The following is a 23,388-nucleotide window of genomic DNA, read 5'->3' on the forward strand; positions in this document are numbered from 1 at the left end:
CAATCTTGAAACCAGTCTCAAATAACTCTCTCAAAAAGCTCCAGTTACAGCTTTTTTTTTCTTTTGCTTTTCTCTCATCTTGTTGTCCTTCTAGAGGGCAGAAGGCTTACTTCAAAAAGGGTTCCCTTGTTTAATGATCATTGTGTATGTGTCTTTAGAAAGGACCAATTAAGTGCAGCAAGGACTAGCTATCTCTTCGATTTGTATGTGTCAATATTGTTTGATTTGTAGCTTGTAAGTATTGGATTGCTTTGCAGTATTCAGAAGCAAATGTCGTCACACCTCAAAAGCAAGTGTGCAATGTTACTAACAGCACAATTAAAGGAATTAGTGGAATGCTTTGATTCCTCATACAAGGAAGATATTTCCAAAGATCAGGATACCATTAAGAACCTTGACAGATTCATTTGAAAAATATTTGCTAAAAATTCTAATGTGGATTAGCTTTGCTTTTATTTTATACAGTGAATGGACAAAGAAATGGTCCAAATTTTTTTCAATGCTCAATTTTTAGGAGGGGAGGGTGTGTAAGGAATATGCTAAGATTATTAATACATATTTTAGGATATTCTTTAATCTAACGGTTTTGATTTTCTCTCTAATTTGTTAGTATTAATTAATATTCTTACTCATCACTAATATAAATCATATTTACCATCCATGAGTAAATTTAAAGAAGGATTATCACATAAATCTAGTTCATCAAGAATTGAGCTAAAAAATATTCTCTAGGTGTATGAGCAGCTCTATAGTTTTAGCTTTTTCTTACTTCTCCTTCAACCAATTTAATAGGAAAATCAGAAATTACACCTAGATTTTGGCCTGTACTTTCTAGTATCTTGCTTAATGCTTATAACATGGTCTTTAGACAACACTCTTTACACATGCAATTCTTGGGCAAAGAATCTAAACAATCTCAATAAGAATTATATAATATTTTTGGCCACTAGAGTTTTGTTTAGAGTTTTTGTTGAAAAAGCACTTGTGTCTATGAGTAATACATAATGTCAGAAGCTCATTGTCAAAAGGAGAGAGACAACAGAACTACTAATAAAATACTATAACAATAAAGAAAAAAAAGATCAATTTGTGTTTAGAGTATAAGGTCATTAATCGACCACAACAAAAATAGTTTTAAATCCTTGAGAAGGTGAAAGGTTGGTATGAAAATTTATATAGATAGATTTCCAAGATTTTAGAACAAGCAATAAAACATATCAAAGCATTTTAGTCCATTGATTTATATTGTAAATATGTTCAACATACTTATGTATATGAGGCCACCAAGACTAGTTTTGGATACATTCCACTATTTTGCAGACAAAAGTATTATGTTGCTAGGGTGTTATGGCATGTTTGGATGAAACACAACTATATTTTGCCATCAAGTATATTCATATGAGCATGTCTATGAAAGAGCATATCTTAAAATTTAAAAAACTAACAATCATCATATTGGGCTAAAGAAACACCAAAAGAAATTTATTGTCTACTTTTCTAAATAAATGAATATATGGCCTAGGCTACTTCAATTTATGACTTGAAAAAATTATTAAGAGGATCAAAAAATTATGCAAAGCAGTTGATTTGAAAGTAAAAAGAATCAAGGAAAGTTTAATGCTAAAGGTCACATATAAGATCTTTAAGTAACTATATTGAATAAGAGTATTAGCTTTTTCATTTGCTTTCTTTAAATTATGTACAATCATAAACAAAAAATGGGATAATGATTATGATGACTGAGCATGATAGCAATTAAGAATATATACCAAAGTCTAATACTAAAGGTTGTTGTGATAAATGGTCATGTAGGATGAATTTTCAAAGAAATAACACCAACTTTTAAAAGGGTTTACAATTGTAAGCAACTCTTTATTAAATATGTTATAATTGATTTTTGTAATGTTGAGAGTAAGTGAAGCTCACTTTTTGGTCCATTCTACAACAAGATAACGCTTAAAACAAAATTTGAAGCATTAATATGAGTAAAATTTAACTTCATGTTATCCAAATAGATGAAACTAGAGCTACAGTAAATATAAATTTTAGAAAATCAAAAAAGGGTTAGTCAACATAAAACCACATAAAAGGGGCATCTTTTATAGCAAGCCATATAAAAGGGAAATGAAATGCTGATAAAAACTTATTGGATATCATAAATAAAAATTGGGTGTTGCCACTCAAAAATAGTGGAAACGTTGGTAGGATTCATAATGATACTACATGTGGAAATAATATAACCTAAGAACTCCACTGAATCTTGATTTAAATAAATATTTCTCCAACTTTGCAAAAAAAGTTGTGTTATCAAAGACACTAGAGCACCACTGGAAATATGATAGTGGTGCTCTTCTTAAGTTCCAAAGAAAATAAAAATGTCATTAAAATAAATAACAATAAAAAGATCATGAAAAATATTATTTGCCATATATTAGAAAATAACAAGTGTGCTGATCATACCAAAAAGCATCACTATATACTCAAACATGTGTGTGTGTATAAAGATCCACTTGCGCCTTACTGGGAGGATCACATCCTTGGCATATCCCTAAATGCTACTTCGGCTGAAGAAGATACTACAAGGCACAGCCGTGTAAAGTACAAGATTGATAGAAATTCTTTGAAAAAATTTACTTAAAAACCATCTTGCCCTCTGCATGAACTTGTCAAAGCAGCCTTAGAATTAGAAGAAAACTTTCTGGAATGAAGATTAACACTAAAATATAGAACTGAAACCAATGTTGGAAAAGCAAGAAAGATAAAGCAAGGGTTACCTGAGACTTATTTATTTGATAGAAAGTCGACAAAGAATTAATTTACAATTAGAAAAGATACTACCAAGGAATCTCCAGTTCTTGTAGTGAAGCCAGGACTGTAGTAAATGAAATTAAAGTTTCAATTTGAAAAAAGATGAGAAAATATGGATTTATTTTTATTAATATTTTTGGCAAATATTTTCCGATATTGAAGCACCAATTTTTCAATGTTTGTTTGCTTGATAGTTAATCTTTAATCTGGGATTTAGGGTTTCTTGCTGTAATTTAGGGTTTGGGGCTATGGCTGAACTTCAGCGCAAGAGCTCCGCGCGTCGGGAAAGCAGCGTCTCCTGATCCATCAATCGAGGGAGCTATCAGCACGCAGCGATCGGTTGGTGAATCGGGTAAGAAAGAGCCATTTGAGCTGGCTGCAAATCCATCGCATCGTCTCGCAGGTCACGATGCGAAAGAGGGACTTGGGAATTCTGATTATCTCCGCGTTCGCCATTTTTTTCTCCCTCCAGGTAAGAGAGAATGTGGTCGTTTTGATCGTTTTTCTTTGAATTCCTTGCTCTTGTTCCAGAACGAAGGGAACTTCTCGTTCAAAGAATCGTGGTTCCATGTCGTCGACGAAGCGTATCCCATCAAGCACGAAGCCGAGCGCTTGCCGCCCCCTCTTGTCACTGATCTAAACGCCGACGGTCGCAACGAAGTTATCGTCGCAACTCACGACTCCAAGTTACTGGTAAGGAAAAACTCGTCTATACGCTCGCGTGGTCAGCTCTCTCTTTTTCTCTCATTCTCCAGGTACTGGATCCTCACTCGAAACTCAATGAAGATGGATTCAGCGAGGCACGAACCGTTACTGAAGTTTCTCTTCTTCCCGAGAAAGTTAGAATATCGGCTGGGAGGAGACCTGTGGCCATGGCCGCCGGAGTCATTCAGCGATCTTATAACGAAGGAAAGCCCAGGAAGCAAGTTCTGGTGGTAGTCACGGCGGGCTGGGTGATTATGTGCTTCGATCACAACTTGAAAAAGCTCTGGGAATCGAGTGTACAGGTATTGTCTTTGCTCGCTTGATGCCTAGTCGTGGATGGCTGCTGATTACTTTCCTCCAGGATGACTTTCCTCACGGAGCTTTTCACAAGGAAGTGAGCATTTCTATCAGTAATTTCACCTTGCGGCATGGAGACACGGGCCTTATAATCGTGGGAGGCAGCATGGAGGCTCAGTCTCAGGTATTCTTTTTCCGTGCTATTTCTTTTCTCCGCTAATCACCATTTTGATTTCTTTTCTAGGTGTATTTGGATCCATTCGAGGAGGAGCTCCTAGCAGAAAAGGAAGAAGAGCGTCACCGGCATGCTGCAGATGCCAAAGAAGTAAGTAGACGTTCTTTCACTCGAAAGAGATGCAACTCGGAAGTTTGTTTCTCTTTTCCCATAGGGTTCCGAGGATGTTAATGCGGGAAAGACTCACCATTTTTCATACTATGCTTTTGCTGGTATGACTGGGGAGCGTAGATGGGAGCACAAGAGTGCGGTGAGTCTTGCAAAAACTGTTTTCAATGTAAAGGTACTGAGCCAAGGCAGTGCAGGATTTTCATCGAGACCTCTCTTCCGCAGCTGAACTCACACCCCAGCACAATTACAGGCTAGATGCTGCTTCCCTTCAAGGCCGTCAGCTCGACGAGGTGCATTAGCGATTAGTATTGAGTTTTAGCTTCCTACTTATGGCTGTTGACAGGTTCATTGCAGGGACTATCGCCAGTCCATACTTCAAGTTTTGCCACATCGCTGGGTAAGCCACCGTTTATATTTTCCTTCTGTGAATGTTACCTGACTGCTATCCTTTTCGTAGCAAAGCAGAGATGATACTCGGTTCCAGCTAGTGCACTTTGTAAAGCACGAAAGGAAGCACCACAAGAAACAACCGGGTTCTAATAGAGAAAGGTATCCTCTCAAGCGTCCTAATGATCCGCATGTTCCTGGTAAAGACCCTTCGAACAAAGTCGCTCAAGCGCTGGGAAAGGCTGCGAAGCTCGCCACTTCAGCCCGGCCAAAAACGGTACGACGAGCCGTCATGGTTTCGAAGTAAGCAACTTTCGGTTCTTACTGCTTGCAGAGATACGCATACATCCCAGTGATTACCAATCAATCCTCATACTGGTGGCTGCCAAACGTTGTTGTGGCGCATTTGAAGGAAGGCATTGAAGCGGTGCATCTTGCGAGCGGTCGAACTGTTTGCAAGGTAACCGGTTTTCTTGCTTTTCTTCTTTTCGTTTGTGTTTGAGCGTCACTTCTATGCAGCTATGGCTTCAAGAAGGAGGATTGCACGCTGATATAAACGGCGATGGAGTTTTGGACCACGTCCAGGTGAGAGCTACGTCCAATGCGTTTTCTAAAGTTTGGATCTTTCAGGCAGTAGGAGGCAGCGGGACTCACGTAGCTCCAGGCACCATGGAGGCGATCAAGCCTTGCTGGGCCGTGGCCTCGTCTGGAACCTTAGTGCGCCAGCAGCTTTTCAATGGCTCCATATGTAGAAACTCGGGCTATGGAGCCTTCCAACAAGGCGAGTTCATGTCGAGAACGTTTGGACGGAACTTGGACGCCTCCCCCATCGAAGTTGTTCCTCCCGTCTTCTTTCTCAGGCCCACTGGCTATGGCGACGTGATCTTCCTCACCAGCCGTGGCGAGGTACGTGTTCTTGTCTTGCAAGCTTCTAGTTCTAGTTCTAAGTTCTTGCAAGTTCTTAAGTTCCAAGTTCTTGTAAGTTCTTGTTCTAAGTTCTTGTGCATTGCAGGTAACCTCTTACACTCCAGCCGGTAATCAACGCTGGCAGATCGTCACGGGAGCTATATGGTCGAGCAAGCCAATGCTGTCGAGCTTCGGCGTGGATCGAGCTGTTCCAACGCTCGAGGTGATGGCGCTGCGAAAGAATGGCCGCGGAGAAGTTATCCTCGCGGCTGGCGAGCAGGAGGCAGTGCTTATATCCTCGTCCGGCCACCAGATCGCAACTCTAGCGCTTCCTTCGCCACCAGCGCGTCCGATCGTGGTGGCGGACTTTTCCGGCGATGGATTCAACGACGTGATTGTGGTGACGGCGTCCGGGATCTATGGCTTCGTCCAGACGCAGCACCAAGGCGCGGTGTTCTTCAGCTTCCTGGTGGGCTGCTTGATCATTGCGATGTGTGTGATCTTTGTAATGCAGCATCTGCAAGCTCCCAAGGGAAAGCCCAAGAAGAAGAGCACGGACTTGTAAAGAAGTTTTGAGAAACTGTGAGTCCATCTTGGAAGATTGAGCAAATATCTATGTACGAGGCTTGTATCTATGATTTTTCTCTCCTTTTTAGCTATGGTTTCGCACTCTATCTAGCCAGCAAGAAGAAAGCAAATGCTTACCAAAGTAGAGAAAACTCAACTTCTCTACTGCATTGTTTCCTCTTCGTCCTCTCCATCGCCCTCTCTAAAAGCCTTTTGTGCTTTGTCCTTGTTCTTGGTGGTGGAAGTTTTCCTTTTGCTAGTTGAGGTACTGCTCTTCTTTGGCATAGATTTTCTCCCTGCCTTGTAGCCTGGAAGATCCATAAAGAGGTGAGAGGGGGCTGAGAAAAGTCTAGAAAACGATGGCTTGATTGGAGAATCGTGAAAACAAAGGCCAGGAAAGAGAAGAAAAGAACCTTCTAAAGAGGCTCGCAGTGGCTCCACAAACTCTCCAAACTCCAAATCGTCCAGCGCGCGTAGCACATCGTCGGCATTGATGGTCTGGCGCTTGGTTTCCCGGCAAATATCGTTGGCACTGGACAAAGAAAATCGATCAACTAAGAGAGAGAGAGAGAGAGCGATAGATTTCTCCCCTACGTTGCGGACAAGTAATGGATGAAAATCCTGGTGCTCTCCGCAAACGCCTGAAACGCCTCCTTCTGGACCGGAATGTCGCGCTCCTGCCCTAACTGCGACCTGGCGAGCTCCGCGAGCTTGGCCTTGACAATCCGCTTGATATTCGCGCGCGGCAGCTCCTCGCTCTCCGGCGGCACGACCATGGCTCTCCCAACAACCCTAAAATCTGCCCCAAAACTCGAGCGGGAAAACTCCCTCTGCCCTAATTTGCACGCGTGGCGGTGACGCGATCTGCCAACGTGGCGTGACGTCAACCAGATATTCTCCTTCTTTTGAATTTAAAACCCTTGTGGGCGCCAAAAGAGGGGGCGAAAGCGACCCTCCTCTTGTAAAGATACCCCAGTACGCTGTTGTGTGTAGCGTAGTGTAATATCCGCCCAAGTAGCTATTTATACACGTAGGGCCAAGGGCGGCCAGTTATATAAGCAGGTAGCTTGGGGCAGGGAATATGCCGTGATAGCGGCACAAAGCCTTTCCAGCGTTACGCCAACAAAGAGGGTATCGATTTCTTTGGTGGCGACAATGTACGGTCCCCCCTAGGCGATTTAAATTGTGGCCATGTGGCGCAAGGATGGGGAGGCCCGTCATGGTTGTCCTCTTTTGTCCCCCTTCTTCTCGCTTCTATTGGATTTTGTAAGTGTGTGTAGTTACACTCCAACAATGGCGGAGCTCGCGGAGCTGTGGAGCTACCTGAGAAGAAGACGATCGCAGCAACAAAGAAAGGCCAAAACAAAAGCGGAGAGAGAGAGAGAGTGAGAAGAAAGTTTGGGGGAAAAAACCAATTTTGATGGAAGGAATGGATTCTAGTCTCAATGCAAACTAACTACACGAACCTTAGAAACGATAAAAGTCTTCCTATAGCTCTTGCGAGACGTAGAGGTCACTGGTGCGTTAAACAATTCACGTAGTTCTTTTTCTTCGTGTTTTGATGACCCTTTGATCTTTGCAAGAGCTAACACCTGGATCTCCTTGAACAATCAAATCACGAGAAATAGAGGTTAGAATCGAAAGAAGAGTAAAATAAGGTGGAAAACGGGGATAAAAAACTCGACTTTAGTGAATTTACTACGTAGCTTTGTCCCGACTCGTCACCACCATTACCGAAGAGGAGGCTGCGTCTCTGTCCAGTCGATGCTCTAAGATCCATTTGAGTTTGTCCCTTCTATCATCTGTCCGGAATAAGAGTGGCCAAGAGATGTGGCTTCCTCCTCTTCTTCTCGCTTCTCCAAAGCTTGAGGAGCTCGCAGCTATAAATTTCCCAAAAACTTCCCCATCGCCACTCCATCCATTCCCGAGCTCTGCGTTTGTGTTGCGTTGCGTTTTGCGTTCCTGGAAGATATTGACGTAGTTCTTGAGTGGAGATCGTTGTTTTTCTTTTCCTCCGCTGGTAACAATTGATGTCCTCGCGCTCCACAAGGATTTATGCGAATTCATGGCACTCCAAGTCACCGCTGCTGCTTCAAGCACTGTTTCTTCGGCGCCACTAGCATTTATCCCTGCTCGTCCCAGCACTTCCAAAGCGGCAATGGACCTTCCATCGTCATCATCTAAAGTTTTCCCTGAGAGCCACAGGTGGCCGCCTAGTGACTGTCCCAAAGTCTTCCACAATCAATACATCCGCGGCCTGGAGCTTCCGGTGATCGATCTGGACGAGGACGAGCGTGTCTGCCTCGAAAAGCTGCGCAAAGCCTGCGAGGAGTGGGGATTTTTCAACGTTGTCAGCCACGGTGTGCCGCAGGATCTCATGAAATCCATGGAGGGATTATCAAAATCGTTTTTTTGCTTGCCAGTCGAAAGTAAGATCCAAGCTACCGAGGGAAGCTGGAAGTTCCGTCTCTATGAGAGCTTCTCCCGCAAGAAATACACGGCGTGTTCCTGGGTGGAGGGACTCAATGTACACGACCTGTCCGCCATTCCCCAGATTGCGAGCTGCGCATGGCCGGAACAAAGCACAACTATCAGGTAGCGGAAAAAAAAGGCCTTAATTCCGAAGAAAAAACACTTCAAAGATCATGCTTTCTAAAGTTGTATATGGCTGTATGCAGCAAAACTTTCACGGATTACCTGGGAGAGATGGACAAGCTTGGAAAACGCATACTTCGGCTGCTGGTGCTGAGCCTGGGAGTGAAGGAGTCCACCGCCAGCGATTTGCTGAGCGGCTGTGGATTCACTGGAACTCGCTTCAATTACTATCCATCGTGTCCGGAGCCGAGCATGGCTCTCGGCCTTGTTCCTCACACAGATCCAAACTGTGTGACAATTCTCCACCAGGACAGTGTTGGAGGCCTGCAGATAGCGAGAAAAGGTCAGTGGATAGCGGTAAAGCCAATAGACAATGCCATCGTGATCAACATCGGCGACAGCTTCCAGGTATCAGGATTGTTTTTTACCTTGTATTGTCTGTTGTTCTTGTTGCTCTGGACTGGATCCAAACTTTCCTTGTTCTTGCTGCTGCTGTTTCCTTTGTTTTTTTTTTTTTTTTTTCATTTTTGTTGATTGCTTCCTTATCTCTCCCGGAGTTGAGCTGCTCTAACGATCGATTTTTTTTTTTTTTTTTTCTGTGAATTCCTTGTGATCTTTCCTTTTTCTCCTCCCTAAGGCCTGGAGCAATTGTAGATATAAAAGTGTGGAGCACCGCGCCGTTGTCAACTCGGATACTCCCCGAGTTTCCATCGGCTACTTCTACGGGCCCGTGGCAGAGGACTTGGTGATCCAGGCACCGAGCGAGCTGGTTGACGGGGATCATCCTCTCGTGCACAGGCCTTTCCGCTACATGGACTACATGTCGTGGAGAACCACCTCAAATCTTTTCGGGAAGAACGCGTTCAACGTCTTTACGAGCCTGGATTTCCCAGGAGCAGCAGCCGCTGCGAGCGAAAAGCCTTAAAAAGAAAAGGTTTTTTCGTTCTTGCTGCCTGCAAGCAAAGAAAGAAGAGAAGTTTTACGATAGACAGTACGAAAGATGAGCTTACAAACTAAATTTTGTTTGGTGCTTTCAAGAGAAAGCATCCAGCAGTTTGATCTCCAAAGATGCAGGAAGCTGCAGTTTGCTTTGGAGCCAAAGAAAGAGAGAAAAAAAAAAGAAAAACCGCCGAACTAGAGCAGAGAGAAAGAACACCAATAAAGACACAGCACAGCACAGCCATGGAACAAAATTCCAAGGACAAAGGAGTGTCTCCTCTTGAAAAAAAACGTGTGGAAAGAGTACCTCTGTGCGTCTTGTCGTGGCATATTCGCTGCCTGCCAGAGTCGTCGCTATAGCGAAGGCAAAATCCCTTTTGGTACAGCGATGGATTCGCCTCTACAGACAGCCTGGGACCGAACAGATGCTGATCGCGATCCATTACCTTCCAAAAGCCCTAAAACTGTCAGCCTAAGAGCCCTAAAAATTCCTTTTGTTGTGGAGAATACTACTTAGAGGCCGCTTGAACGTGAAAAACAATTAAGTAAAAAATCACTCTTTGTATTCCGATCTTGTACAGAAAAGTCTAGTGTCGTTATATTGTAGATATAGCGAGCCTATATTCGTGTTTTGTCCCTTGATCTCAAGCTGGAGAAGCTCGCAGCTGCTGCATTGAATTGGAGTATATTGACGTTGAGAAGAGCAATTGATTTTTTGTTGCTTTCCTTTTCCTCAGTTTGTAAAAAGTGATGTAAGCATTCAATTAAAAAACTGGAGCACAGCTCTCCATAAGGATTTATGTGAATTAATGGCCCTGCAAGCTTCAAGCACTGTTCTTTGGTGTCACTAATTCCTCTATTCAAGGTTTCTTAATCTTTATCACAATGTGGTGATGGATTTTGTATTTCAAAAACAAGAATTGCACTGTCAAAGAGAAGAATCAATAAAAATACAAGGGCAAAAAGACAATTAAAAAATGCCCATTTTTAATGCCTTTATTATATCTTTATAATAATTTGCTGCTGTAATGCTTGACTTTCTTTAGTTATTTTTATGTAAATGAAGATAAATTTATTTTGAATAAATTAATTTAAAGTTAATATAAAACCCATACAATATTAGAAACCAAAAGTATTCTGCAAAGAAATTGACAATTATTTCAGCTCTTTATGAGAAAATAGAAAACAATACATAAAGATTATGCATGCTGCAATCCAAGTTGTGGTGGGGATTCACACTAGGATGTGCTGGTAAAAGTTGGAAAGAGACGTGTGTGATTAGTTTTTAAAATCAATGAGAGGATAAATTAAGCACAATATGTTTTCAATCACTTTAACACTTCGATAAGTACACCCTCCACAAGCAGTGAAGCTATATTGATTATTAGATTTGCTGGAGCTTACAACAACCCAAGCACTAATACACATACATATAATAAAGCACAAAAGGACAAAATTTAAAAAATTGGAGAAGAAAAAATATTAAGAAAAAAATCCCACGTGAAGCATATATTCTGAAATATTGAAGATTGAGTTATAAAGATTTTTATAATGTCTACATAATCTTGTAACTATAGCGCCTAGATTTTAGCCAAGTATGGCTATGGGCTAAATCAATAGTACTCCCCACTTCTTTCTATAAATTTTTGTTTCTTACACGGTTTTGACTTGAATCTTTAGTGGTTTTTCTGATGATTATTGCAAACCTAAAACCATCTCTAGATAGATCATGAATCTAGTGAAAGCTTGCAAGTGCTAGAATTTTAAACATAATTTGTATTCATGATAAAAGAGATTATTAAAAATAAAGCTTGATTACAAATGAATTATAAATGAACCTAAAGGTTTTCTAAAGCAAACCAAAAGCATGACATTTTTTATCTTTATAAAACACTTCTTAAGAATCAAAATCTATTTAAGCATTGAGAAAACATTCTTTAAAGTGTTATATATAAAAGTAAGAAGGACTGCAAAAGTATAACATTATAAAGTTAATTGATATATTTAATATAACTCAATAAATTTCACTATGATGAAAAAGTATATTATTATTATTACAGAAATTAGTACTACAAAACTTTTCTTACTTAATTTAACTTGGATACAAAAATTATCAACAGTTTTTTGCACCTTTAAAATAAGATTAAAGAAAAGTAAATAGTTTATAATATTTAATATCAATTTTACCTTTTTTAATAAAATAGTTCAAGATTTTCCTACTTCAATGTACTAAACATTTTTAGAGTTCTTACAACTGTAAAAAGGTAAGCTATTCACTTTTAATTACTTTGTTCTCCAGTTCTTAATTCTTAATATGCTTAGAATATCTAAATTTTTCTTTTAAAAAAAAGTATTTAAAAACTTAAATATAATAATTATAGAGTTTAAAATTTGATTTCTCTAAAATTATATTAATTTCTAATATACCTACATTGACAGAGAGAGAGAGAGAAATTTTATAATTCTCATTCTCAATCTTTGAGTTGAGTGTTTTTTATCCTTATACTAATTTAGATGTTATGCATGTGCATGAAGTTGAGAATTTGTTTTTGCTTCTTTCTCATTCTCCCCCCTTATCTCATGTTTTCTTAAGTTTCTTTCATTCTTCTCACTTTTATTCTACTTTATCTTACTGTTTCTACCTTTACTTCTATCACTTTTATTTCCCCATTACTTTCTACTATATTTATGTCTTGCTTCTTTATTCCTTTTTTATATTCTTCTGACGATCTTTATGTTGTAGTAATTAACTGACTTAAGAAGGAGTATGCTGACCTTTTTGACTTTAATTTGTCATCTGTTAAGATTATAACACATCATCCTATTCCAACCAAGGATGTTCATCAAATCAAGTGTTGCAAATGTGATTTTGGGTATCGAAAGTTATTTGTTAGATAATCCTTTTGAATATTCTTTCTTTACTGCCACAACGGTAGAAGGTTGATATTGCTAAACCCTTTATCAGTCCCTCTTGTGTTAGTAGAGTTAATTGGGCATTTTGAGTGTATTTAGACTGAATAAACATAAGGACAGAATTCCTACATGCTATTAACTACGCATACTTACCCCGGTAAGGAGTTTTTGTCTCATTATGTTTTGCATTGGTTATTGTCAAGAACCCTCAAGTATTGAGACTAGTCCTTTAATATCGCTAGATGATAGCTTATTGTGTCTCCCAAACACCCTCACTATCATGCCCTTTGTGTTAATCTAAATCCCACCATCGGCTCTACGAGCCTACCTTTATGACACTTCTTACTTATGTCTAGGTCTTTTGCCAAGACCAATATGGTTGTCTCTTATGCCAAATGCTATTTATGAAAAATGTCTAGATTTGAGCATTTGGCATCTCTATGAAATGTAGAGATTGTTTTGAATACAATAGTGTTCATCCCATATCTAAATTCGTAATCTAGAGACATTTCATATTTAGTAAGTTTCAAGTCTGTCCCAGAGACTAACTCTTGGTGCTAAGGGTGGAAGGGTGGAAGGGTGGCTAAGGATGAATAAAGCATGTGTTCCTCTAGGGGGGGGTTGTAAGGGGTTCTAAATATATAGTAGGGATAGTGGGTGTGTTGAGCATGGCCAACCAACTTAAGGTATAGTTTATCTCCCACTTGCGTGCTTGTTTTTATTTTGCATTTGGCTTGAGTCTAAGCCCAAGTTACACACCATGCTAGTGAATAGAGTATTTATATCCTACGTTAAGCCACTGGTATGCTAAAATAGCACTATACTTCATTTGGCTTCGTTTTATGTGCTAGTCCTGGCATTGGGATGTTAAAAGTTCTATGACTGTTCCAAGTCACTCCGTGCTCCTGTCCGTTCGCCCCTTGGGTTGTATGCTCGGGAGTCACTCCGTGCTTCAATTCCGTCACTCTTTAACTCCATGCTTGGGAATTTGGCTTTATTCTTTCATTAAGTGGCCTAAGGCTCTAAAGCTTGAGTTCCACTCCACTATTCTTTAGACACGTGGCATATGACATATGGCATATAAAGGGTTTAGGTTCTACTTCATGGTTATCCTATGGTAAATCACCATAGGATAAAGGGTGAAAACCACATGTGCTACATCAAGGTTTTTATTCAATATCCATCACCAAAGGAGATCAAAATTTTATATGCAAATGTCAAAAAGATGTTAAAGAAGGGTGTTATCTGAAAGTCTCAAAATTTTTAGATATGTGAACCTCATCTTATGATGATGAAATGTATATATACATTTTTATTCACATTAGTGATGCCATTCAATTTGAATAATGCTTTAGTGACTTTCTAACAAATGATAGACAAGGTTCTTTGTGGTATGTTAAAGGTGATTGCTAGCTTCATTGATTATGTCTTAATCCACTCCTAGGGGATGTTGAAAAAATACAACATGATTTATATTAAAGACACAATTTATCATAGATACTATATTTCTCATGAAGGTTTACAAGTTAATTATGACAAACTTATAACTGTTTTAAAGTTCTTTATTCCAAAGTGTGAATGATGTACAATGCTCCCTAAGCAAGGTGTAATATCTCAGTTATTTCATTAATCATACTTCTAACAGTACTACACTATTGCAAGTATTACTAAAATTGTTGACATCATCTTTCATCTTATGAATAGGCATTTACAAATCTTAAAGAGTTGTTAATGATTCTTCCAATTTTGGTATATCCTAACTATATTTAATCTTTCATTTTGTGTGTGGATGTTTTGGATATCAATCTTGAAGTTGTGTTGATGCAAGAGAGTATGAGTGTGCTTGGTCAATGTCATCCCATTGCATACATTAGTTGTATATTACAACCAATAGAAGTGAAGTACTCTATAATAAAGAAGGAATATTTAGCAATAGTTTGGGGTTTTGAGAAGCTTTATGTATATTTATATGGTTTTTAGATATTACTAAAAGGTGGTCATGCTCCAATTACTTCATTATTAAAGTGGAAGAACTTAGTTAGTTATATTGCTAAGTGGGTTTTGAAGTTTTTCAATATATGATTTCAAAGTTGTTCATTGCCAAGAAAGTTTTATAGTTAACATTAACACCCTTTCTCGAGCTTTTTTCCCTTCTTCACTCTTTTATCCTGTTCCTTACGAGTATGTTATTTTAGCATTAGTGGATTTGTTAGATAAGGATTTCATATTGTGATTGCTATACTTAATGTTTAGTGTCCATAAAGTGCAAAGTAAGATTTATCTTCTCTTGATGAGGTTCATGACGCTAAAAAATTGAGCTATGGATCCAAAGGCTTTGTGAGGGGTTTGAAAATCTTACATCACTTATGGATGACTTGTCGTTTCGACATTTACCTTCTCAATATCATCATAAAGACAAGCTTCTTTATTTTGTAAGAACTAATTCTAATGATCATTTATGGTTGATAGTGCCTTCAATATTTATTCTATGCTTTCTCTATGCTTATCATAACTCTTTTATAGAATATTGTCATGTGACTAAGAAGTTAAGCAAGTCTTTTTATTAGCCGAAGATATTATTAGGTATATGCATAGTTGTGTTTGGTGCCAAGCTTATAAAACTCCCCTTATGTTGTAAAAGAAGGGTTGGAATTAATTAGAGTTTTATATTCATTTGATTTAGTGGTGTTTGATTTGATGAAGCCTTTTCCACAATCAATTATAAGCAATGAGTATGTCATTATTGCTTTCGACTACTTAATTTGTTGAGTGAAAGTCAATTCTCTTACTAATGCATTTGTGACTATTATTGGGTACTTCTTCCTTAATCGAATGGTATTTCAACTTTTTTGTTTGGAATGAATTCTTTTAGATAATGGTCCCACATTTATGGCTGAGGTATTTCACGTTTTAACATATTGGCTAGGGATATGCCACACTTTCACTAGTGTTTATCATTCACATTGAGATAGTTTGGTGGAATGATTCATTCAAACCTTCAAAAGGATAATTGCAAAATATATAAATTATCAATATTTAAATTGGGCTGGTTACTTATCATCTCTTTAATACATATATGCTATAGGGTGAGATCATGTTTCCTTTTCTTACTCTGTCCTCGTCAAATGTTGGCTTATTTCCAATGGCACTCTGATCTGCCTTTCTTGCTTAGCTCCTCAAGGTCTCCCTAGAGAGTTCTATTAGTGTTTCACCATATAAACTCTTATATGGTCATAATCCAATACGGTTAATGGAATTGAGTTTACCTTCATGATTGCTATAAGTTGTCGATATTAAATCTTAGAATTAGTATTTAATAAGCATTCTTCCATTGGTTCCAGTGGAATCCATTGAACACTTGGGCCGTGTACAAGTGGGACAACAATAGCGTTGAAACTCCCATCATCATCCACATATGAAGTACAACGTGGATGACTTTGTGTTAATCTGTTTTCTTAATCTTACTATATATAATTTTTTTAAAGGGATCCTTGCAAGTTGGATCATGAGTTTATAAGGTTTAGAATGACATTTAATAAGCCAATCCTCCAAAAATTGTACATATGCAACAGTTAAAGCATTTTATATAAAAGGATTAAAAACAACTAACACCATTTATAGATCCACTAGTATCTCCTCCTTATATTCCTCTAGATTCTAGCCTATTAACTAGAAAACCTTGACTTACATTCTTATAAGCTAGATCCTGACCCATTGTTTGGAAAACCTTGACCTACATTATTATAAGTTAGATGTTAATCTCAATCTCAACATGAGGTGTGATTCTCCTAGCCAATTAACAGAGTCGAACCTGAGACCCCTCTAATACCAAATGTAAGTTCCTAAATTTGGACTTTCTAGGAGGTTACCCAACTCAATACTATTCAAACCTAAGGATCAAATATCCCAATGTCGTGAATGTGACTTCAGGTATCAAAAGTTACTTATCGGCTAGTCCTTTCGAATATTCTTTCTTACTATGACAACGTCAGGAGATCGGTATTGCTAAACCCATTATCAGTCTCCGCCTAAGCTAGTTAAGAAACTAGTCTTCGTGTGTGCATTTGACCAAATGAGCATAAAGAAGGAATTCCTAAGTGTTTATTTAGTCAAGCATACTTGACCTGGTTAGAGAAACTCGTTCGTTGATTTGCACTTGCTAATGTTGGGAACCCCCGCGATATTGAGATTGGTCTCTCAATATTTGTTAAATGATAGCTTACTATGTTTGCCAAACACCCTCGCTATCATGCCTTTTATGTTAGTCTCATATAAGTCTCAAATGTTATTTATGGAAAGTGTCCAGATTTGCTCATTTAGCATATCTATGGAATGTAGAGATTGACATGAACACAATGGTGTTCGTCCCGTGTCCAAATTCGCAATCTAAGGACATTCCATATTTAGTAAGTTTCAAACTTGTTCTAGAGACTAACTCCTGATACTAAGGGAGGCTTGGGGTGAAAGCCCAAAGTGTGTGGGGGGGGGGGGGTTTCAAATGTATAGTAGGGATAGTGGGTGGGTTGGGCATGGCTGACCAACTTGAGGTATAGTTTAGCTTCCACTTACATGCTTGTCCTTGTTCTGCGTCCAGCTTGGATTTAAGCCCAAGTTCCACACCATGCTAGTTGGTGGAGTACCCATATTCTTGCGTTAGGCCACTGGTATGCCGAAATAGCGCTAGACTCCGTTTGGCTTTGTTTTGCATGCTAGTCCTAGCATTGGGATGCTAGTTGCTCTAGGACTATTCCAAGTTGCTCCAGGCTTCTGTCCCTTTGCTCCTTGGGCTGTATGCTTAGGAACTGCTCCGTGGTCCGATTTCGTCACTCCTTGGCTCCATGCTTGGGAATTTAGCACTATTTCTTCATTCAGTGGCCCAAGGCCCTAAACCTTGGATTCCACACCACTGTTCTAAGAACACGTGGCATGTGACATATGGCATATAACACGTGGCACATAGAGGGTTTAAGTTCCGCTTTGTGGTGTTATCTTATAGTAAATCACTATAGGATAAAGGGTAAAAACCACATGTGCTACATTTGGTATTAGAAGATATGTCTCAGTGAGTACTATCCAATAAGATTGGGCAACTAGTCTTGTTGCATATGCAGAGATGAATACGATGATCCGAGTGGGTACACGTTTGGGTGCAAAGACTTTGCATTGGTTCCTTGGGTATGGATTTGGTTGCTTTTTTAATATCGTAATAATGTGAGCTTGCTCTTGGGCTCATAAGAGGGATTGAGTTGGCAACATGGATTTGAGATATACCATTTTGCACTTTGAGTTGGTAGGATTAATGTTAGCCTATCGGTGGTTCCATGAGTTGTTCCATGTACCGTGGGTGAAAGTAAATTTTCCTTGGATTTGCTATGAGTGGCAAATAGGCTTGTCCGTAGCTGTTTAGCATGGCATTAGCAGATCCTTCTTAGACATGATTACAAGTGGATCAACCAAGATTATAGGGATTAATCTATTGGTTCAAGTAATCATTATCATGCTCTCTCATAAATTGTTTTTGGATTAGACTGAAGGCAGTGCAAAAGCAAGCTTGAGGTTTAGTAAAATATGAGACTGAAAAGAGAGTTATCAGGGACAAAGGATCAAACACGTAAATCATCTTCTCTTATTGGAGAGATAATTTGCAACGAGGTGTTAACTCATTGCTCGTATTCACATTATACAACTAAGAGTCTCTACCTTGATGCATGTTGGAAATGATGGTTTTACAAATGGTGAGTTGTGGGATGGATAGCGGTGAAATGCAAAACTGTTTTGTCTAGGCTTGCTATTGAAGACTTGGATTACAGTGCTCAATTTTTTTCCAAGAACCTTGCTATTACTCTTGGAGTAGCTTGGTGTTGGATTAATTTTGAGTTTGGTTAAATAGAGAGTGGTATGAGCTTATTTGTGTTGTGAACAAAGTTGGTGGTATTCAATGTTATAAAGCTCTATCGGTGGAATGTGGCATTTATATTGCATTTTGTCGAATCAAGTTGGCACTTGATATTCATATAAACCTTTGTAGTAGTGATATAGGCATTGCTTGTAGTGTTGCTCAATTGATGATCAAGTTATTGTGATACTTATATCATATCTATGTGATAGTGAGCAATGTGTTTATAAAGTTGCTTGGTCAAAAGATGATCAACGCCAATGTGGTTGATGGTGAAGCTAGTCTACTTACACAAAGTAGCATTGAAGTAGTTTTGACTAAGTTCTCGATAATGATCTATGATATGCTAAGCTCAAGTCGGTTCCTTAGTTCTTTGAGTTTGCCCATTGAGATGTTGGAAAAGGGTTGTAGCATTCATTTGCTATAGTTCATTAGTTGATCTGTTAGCACTTGGAATAGATTGTTGAATGGAGAAGGTGTGTAGTTAAGGCATTGACATTGCTAGCACTTATGTTAGTGGCATTATGTAGCGCACGTGGTTTTGACCCTTTATCCTATAGTGATTTACCATAGGATAACACCACGAAGCGGAACCTAAACCCTCTTTGTGCCACGTGACAGATGCCACATGTCACATGTCACATGCCACGTGTCCATGCCACGTGTCCATAGGAACCCGAGGTTCAGGGCCTTGGGCCACTGAACGATAGAACAGTGCCAAACTCCCAAGCATGGAGCCAAGGAGTGTCGAAACCGAACCACGGAGCAACTCCCGAGCATAAAGCCCAAGGAGCGAAGGGACAGGAGCCCGGAGCGACTTGGAACAGTCCTAGAGTAACTAGCATCCCAATGCCAGGACCAGCACGCAAAACGGAGCCAAACGGAGTTTGGCGCTATTTCAGCATACCGGTGGCCTAACGCGAGAACATAGGTACTCCACCAGCTAGCATGGAATGGAACTTGGGCTTAGACCCAAGCCGGACACAGAACAAGGACAGGAACGCAAGCGGGAGCTAGACTATGCCTCAGGTTGGTCGGCCATGCCCGACCTACCCAGAGCAGCAAGGGTGGCTGACTCCGTTGGTCATTTCCTTGTCGGCGACGGCCGGAAGGTGTCTGAGCTGATAGCGCATCCACGTTAGACAAAGAGGTTGCTCCCTAACTCATTTAAGTTGGTGCATTTCTCACATAGTGTGAGTACCGTGAACTTTTTCTGGAGTTGTTTCCTTGGCGGTATTCTAGACTCGAGTATGCATCGACGAGGACGTCGATCTTCCCAAGGGGGGGAGAGTGTCGCAAATGTGACTTCAGGTATCAAAAGTTACCTGTCGGCTAGTCCTTACGGACACTCTTACCTTACTGCCACGATGGCAGGAGGTCGGTATTGCTGGTTCCTTTTATCAGCCCCTCTTGTTTAAGTGTTAGTTTACTGGGCTTAACACCTGTACTTAGCCAGATGGACATAAGGTAGGAACTCCTATGTGTTTCTAGCTGAGCATACTCGGCCTGGCTCTTAGTTCTCTTTTGCTCTGTCTTGCACTGGCTTGACAAGAACCCTCGCGTATTGAGATTGGTCCCTCAATATCGCCGGATGATAGCTTACCGTGTCTGCCAAACACCCTCGCTATCATGCCCTTTATGTTAGTCTCATTTCGGTCCCAAATGCTATTTATGGAAAGTGTCTAGATTTGCTTATTTGGTATATCTACGGAATGTAAAGATTGTCCTGAACACAATGGTGTTCGTCCCGTGTCCAAATTCGCAATCTAAAGACATTCCATATTTAGTAAGTTTTGAGCTTGTCCCAGAGACTAACTCCTGATACTAAGGGAGGCTTGGGGTGAAAGCCCAAAGCGTGTGTACCTCAAGGGGGGGGGGGCTGTGGGGGGTTCCAAATGTATAGTAGGGATAGTGGGTAGTTCGGGCATGGCCGACCAACCTGAGGCATAGTCTAGCTCCCGCTTGCATGCCTGTCCTTGTTCTGCGTCCGGCTTGGGTCTAAGCCCAAGTTCCATTCCATGCTAGCTGGTGGAGTACCCATGTTCTCGTGTTAGGCCACCGGTATGCTGAAATAGCGCCAAACTCCGTTTGGCTCCGTTTTGCGTGCTGGTCTTGGCATTGGGATGCTGGTTACTCTAGGACTGTTCCAAGTCGCTCCGGGCTCCTGTCCCTTCACTCCTTGGGCTTTATGCTCGGGAGTTGCTCCGTGGTTCGGTTCCGACACTCCTTGGCTCCATGCTTGGGAGTTTGGCACTGTTCTATCGTTCAGTGGCCCAAGGCCCTGAACCTCGGGTTCCTATGGACACGTGGCATGTGACACGTGGCATCTGTCACGTGGCACAAAGAGGGTTTAGGTTCCGCTTCATGGTGTTATCCTATGGTAAATCACTATAGGATAAAGGGTCAAAACCACGTGCGCTACACATTAGCATTATTGTTCGAGTGATGAAGAATTTTCCTTAAAACTTGATTTTCTATGTCATTTTTCTTGTTACTCTTTTGGCTTCACATTGGATCTTGAAGGTGGTTAAAGAAGAGTATTAATGCAATGTGGCTATCCAAACATGTGGTCTTCGTGATCAAGCCTTAGATGTTTATTTTGCATTTTTATGGATGTCAGTGTTGGATATAAAAATATGTGGGTGAGATGTTCAATGCTTAAGCATATTATGGGTCATGAGAATTAGTGTTGAAGTGAACCTATATGAAGTGGTAGGTAAGAGGACGTTGGTTGAGTCTTGAAAGTTTGTATTCTTGGACTGAGAGTCATTTTTTCTTTAAGATAGAAAATTTTTCCACAAGTTTTCTTAGGATTTTCCAATGGCTGATCTGTTGATCACTTTGCTCAAAAACCATTCCGTTTTCATAAGCTAGTACAAACTAGTGAAAGGGTTGGAATTAACTTTGGTAAGCTTAGACCTTGGTAGGTAGTTTTTATAATGCAACTCGAAAGGGATACTAATTTTTGGAGCTAAGGCAATTGAATTGGATAGAGTGTGGAATTGTTATAGAAAAATGGCTATTGCGCTTTTCTGAGAAGGGTGACCCCTGTGCCTTTTTTTTATAGTATTGTGCTTGGTGGCAAGTTACACTTTGCATTTTGGTAAACTCTATGAGAGTAGTGAGCTCTCACTGATCTTGACTTCGTCTTGGTGGCCCTATGCCTTGACTAAGGATGGTGATGTCCAATTTAGTTGTTTGAAGTCGAGGTGTTACCTGTATTATAGCCTTGTTTATGAGGAGGTTGTGTACAAATATGAGTCCATCTCATGGTCTTCACTTTAGTTTCAGCTAAGTGTTGGTCATGCATAACTAGCCTCTTCAAGGCATACTCAGAATTATTGGTTAGACGTGTTGGTGAGCTTATTACAGTTGAGTTGAATTCAAATAGTCATTTAGTTCTTGCTTATCCATGAACCTTTATCTCGTATCTGGGATATTATGTTCATGTTAGACAAGTATATAACTTGATGACATGAATTTAGTGTTTGGGTCTTATGAAAATAAGTTGAGCGGTGATTGTTAGTTGCTTTGTGACTAGTGATTGCTTATTGACTTCGTCAAGGACTGTTTGACACTTGCTTTGCTCGATGATGATTTAGCAATGATGAGCTTGTTTTATCAGATGGTGTTGCAGAGGATCGTGTCATTAGACTTACATGTTGTTAAACTTTCTATGTTGGCATGTTGACTCTACCTTTGTCGATATTATTTAGATATATTTAGTCCGTAGTGTTGAGTCTTGAACATGGTGAATTATTCCTTGAGGAAGTGTTATCTGTAATTGAGTTTTGCTAAAGTATTGGTCTCGGATACTGACTAAAGTATCTTTGACTTTGGTTAGTTTGGTTGCTAAAGAGTTTTTGGTGGTGAATCACTCTTGCTTTCTTTTAGCTTTGTTTTGGTGTTGATGGCATTGAAGTGATACATTCTCATTGACATTGTTAATGTTGAGATTTGAGTGAAATGAGATGTCTCTCCGAAAAATTGATGTCAAGTTTCATTAATTTTGATGAAAATAGTGTTAATGATTTGGCTATGGCTTTGAGTTATTAGCATTTATGCAATTGCTAGTTAACAACTATGTTAGTGTTCAAACGAGTTGAGTGGCAAGTTTGAGTTAGTTGTGTTCTAGACAAGATTATTTAGTAAGGGTTGAGCTTTAACTTTTCCTTGAAAAGTGATTCAATCATGGACTATGTTAGCTTTATGAGACGAAGAGTTAGTGATCGATATTGAAATGTTTGAATCCTTGTTGGATTTGAGTTTGAATATATTAATCATTGATGATTTTTCTTGTGTTTGTTATGAAGTGAATTAGATTCATGGTAGATTATTTAGTGATCATTTGTTAAGCATAGCTTCATTGTGCTTGGCTTTTGGATTGATGCAAATATGCTCATACTTGTGGATGTGTTGGGGAAGATGTTGTGGGTTATACCATGACTTTTTCTTTATCATTAAAGTTGGTTCATGCGAGATTTGTGATCATTGTTAGACAAGACATGATTATAGGCTTCTTCAAACTTTTGGTTCTTTAAGTTTTTATGTTCATTATTCCATTTGTTAAAAGTTGTTAGAAGGGCATTTTAGCTCAATAGCTTTGATGAAGTTAGTATTTGCATCTAGCAATCATTTGTGATGATTGACTATCGTTTTAGATAATTAATTATTCTTATCGAAGGTTTTGCTTGATTGTTATTAATATATAATGATTCGTTGTTCTTTGGGATGGTGGATATTTTTTTTTATAATAATTATGCATCTCTTTATTGATAGGATGATTGATGATCTTTCATGATGGTTAGTTGTTCTTTTTGATGGCTTATGGCTTTTTGCAATACCACATATTCTTTGTGGTTTGTTCTAGATTGGTCTTTTGGGTTTGAGACATCAGTAGAATGTTGTTAACACTTGCTTAGGCAACTTGAGTTCCTTGGTGTTATTGGCTGGGATCTATTCAGATTGGCTAATATGATAGTTGGCATGAATGGGTGTTTGTTAGTCTTATCGCATTTATTTTGTTCTA

The 23,388-nt window shown here is 39.5% G+C and overlaps 3 protein-coding genes and 1 long non-coding RNA gene across 4 annotated transcripts; 2 read left to right on the forward strand and 2 right to left on the reverse strand.

The window, feature by feature from the left end:
* The first annotated feature begins 3,042 nt into the window (after nt 1-3,042).
* Nucleotides 3,043-6,082, forward strand: LOC9648148. Its single transcript, XM_024686780.1, has 14 exons — nt 3,043-3,160; nt 3,212-3,280; nt 3,340-3,501; nt 3,564-3,815; nt 3,875-3,994; nt 4,055-4,135; nt 4,200-4,295; nt 4,351-4,446; nt 4,500-4,553; nt 4,614-4,820; nt 4,878-5,003; nt 5,063-5,128; nt 5,174-5,449; nt 5,556-6,082. The coding sequence occupies exons 2-14, from the start codon at nt 3,218-3,220 to the stop codon at nt 6,012-6,014; spliced, it is 2,058 nt and encodes a 685-aa protein (XP_024542548.1). The 5' UTR covers nt 3,043-3,160; nt 3,212-3,217; the 3' UTR covers nt 6,015-6,082.
* LOC9648149 (DNA polymerase epsilon subunit 3) lies at nt 6,020-6,830 on the reverse strand. The gene is made up of 3 exons (XM_002981692.2): nt 6,611-6,830; nt 6,430-6,548; nt 6,020-6,324 (listed from the first exon to the last, which is right to left on the reverse strand). The coding sequence occupies exons 1-3, from the start codon at nt 6,790-6,792 to the stop codon at nt 6,179-6,181; spliced, it is 447 nt and encodes a 148-aa protein (XP_002981738.1). The 5' UTR covers nt 6,793-6,830; the 3' UTR covers nt 6,020-6,178.
* A 259-nt stretch (nt 6,831-7,089) lies between these two features.
* Nucleotides 7,090-7,528, reverse strand: LOC112350491. The gene is made up of 2 exons (XR_002993789.1): nt 7,483-7,528; nt 7,090-7,339 (listed from the first exon to the last, which is right to left on the reverse strand). It is a non-coding gene; the product is annotated as an uncharacterized LOC112350491 (long non-coding RNA).
* On the forward strand, nt 7,338-9,643 carry LOC9648313 (probable 2-oxoglutarate-dependent dioxygenase ANS). The gene is made up of 3 exons (XM_024686795.1): nt 7,338-8,611; nt 8,695-9,019; nt 9,249-9,643. Exons 1-3 carry the CDS (start codon nt 8,082-8,084, stop codon nt 9,534-9,536), a joined length of 1,143 nt encoding a protein of 380 aa, XP_024542563.1. The 5' UTR covers nt 7,338-8,081; the 3' UTR covers nt 9,537-9,643.
* Nucleotides 9,644-23,388: the final 13,745 nt, after the last annotated feature.

Source organism: Selaginella moellendorffii, unplaced genomic scaffold (assembly GCF_000143415.4).
Source record: "Selaginella moellendorffii unplaced genomic scaffold, v1.0 SELMOscaffold_50, whole genome shotgun sequence".
In the NCBI taxonomy this organism is placed as follows: Eukaryota; Viridiplantae; Streptophyta; class Lycopodiopsida; order Selaginellales; family Selaginellaceae; genus Selaginella; species Selaginella moellendorffii.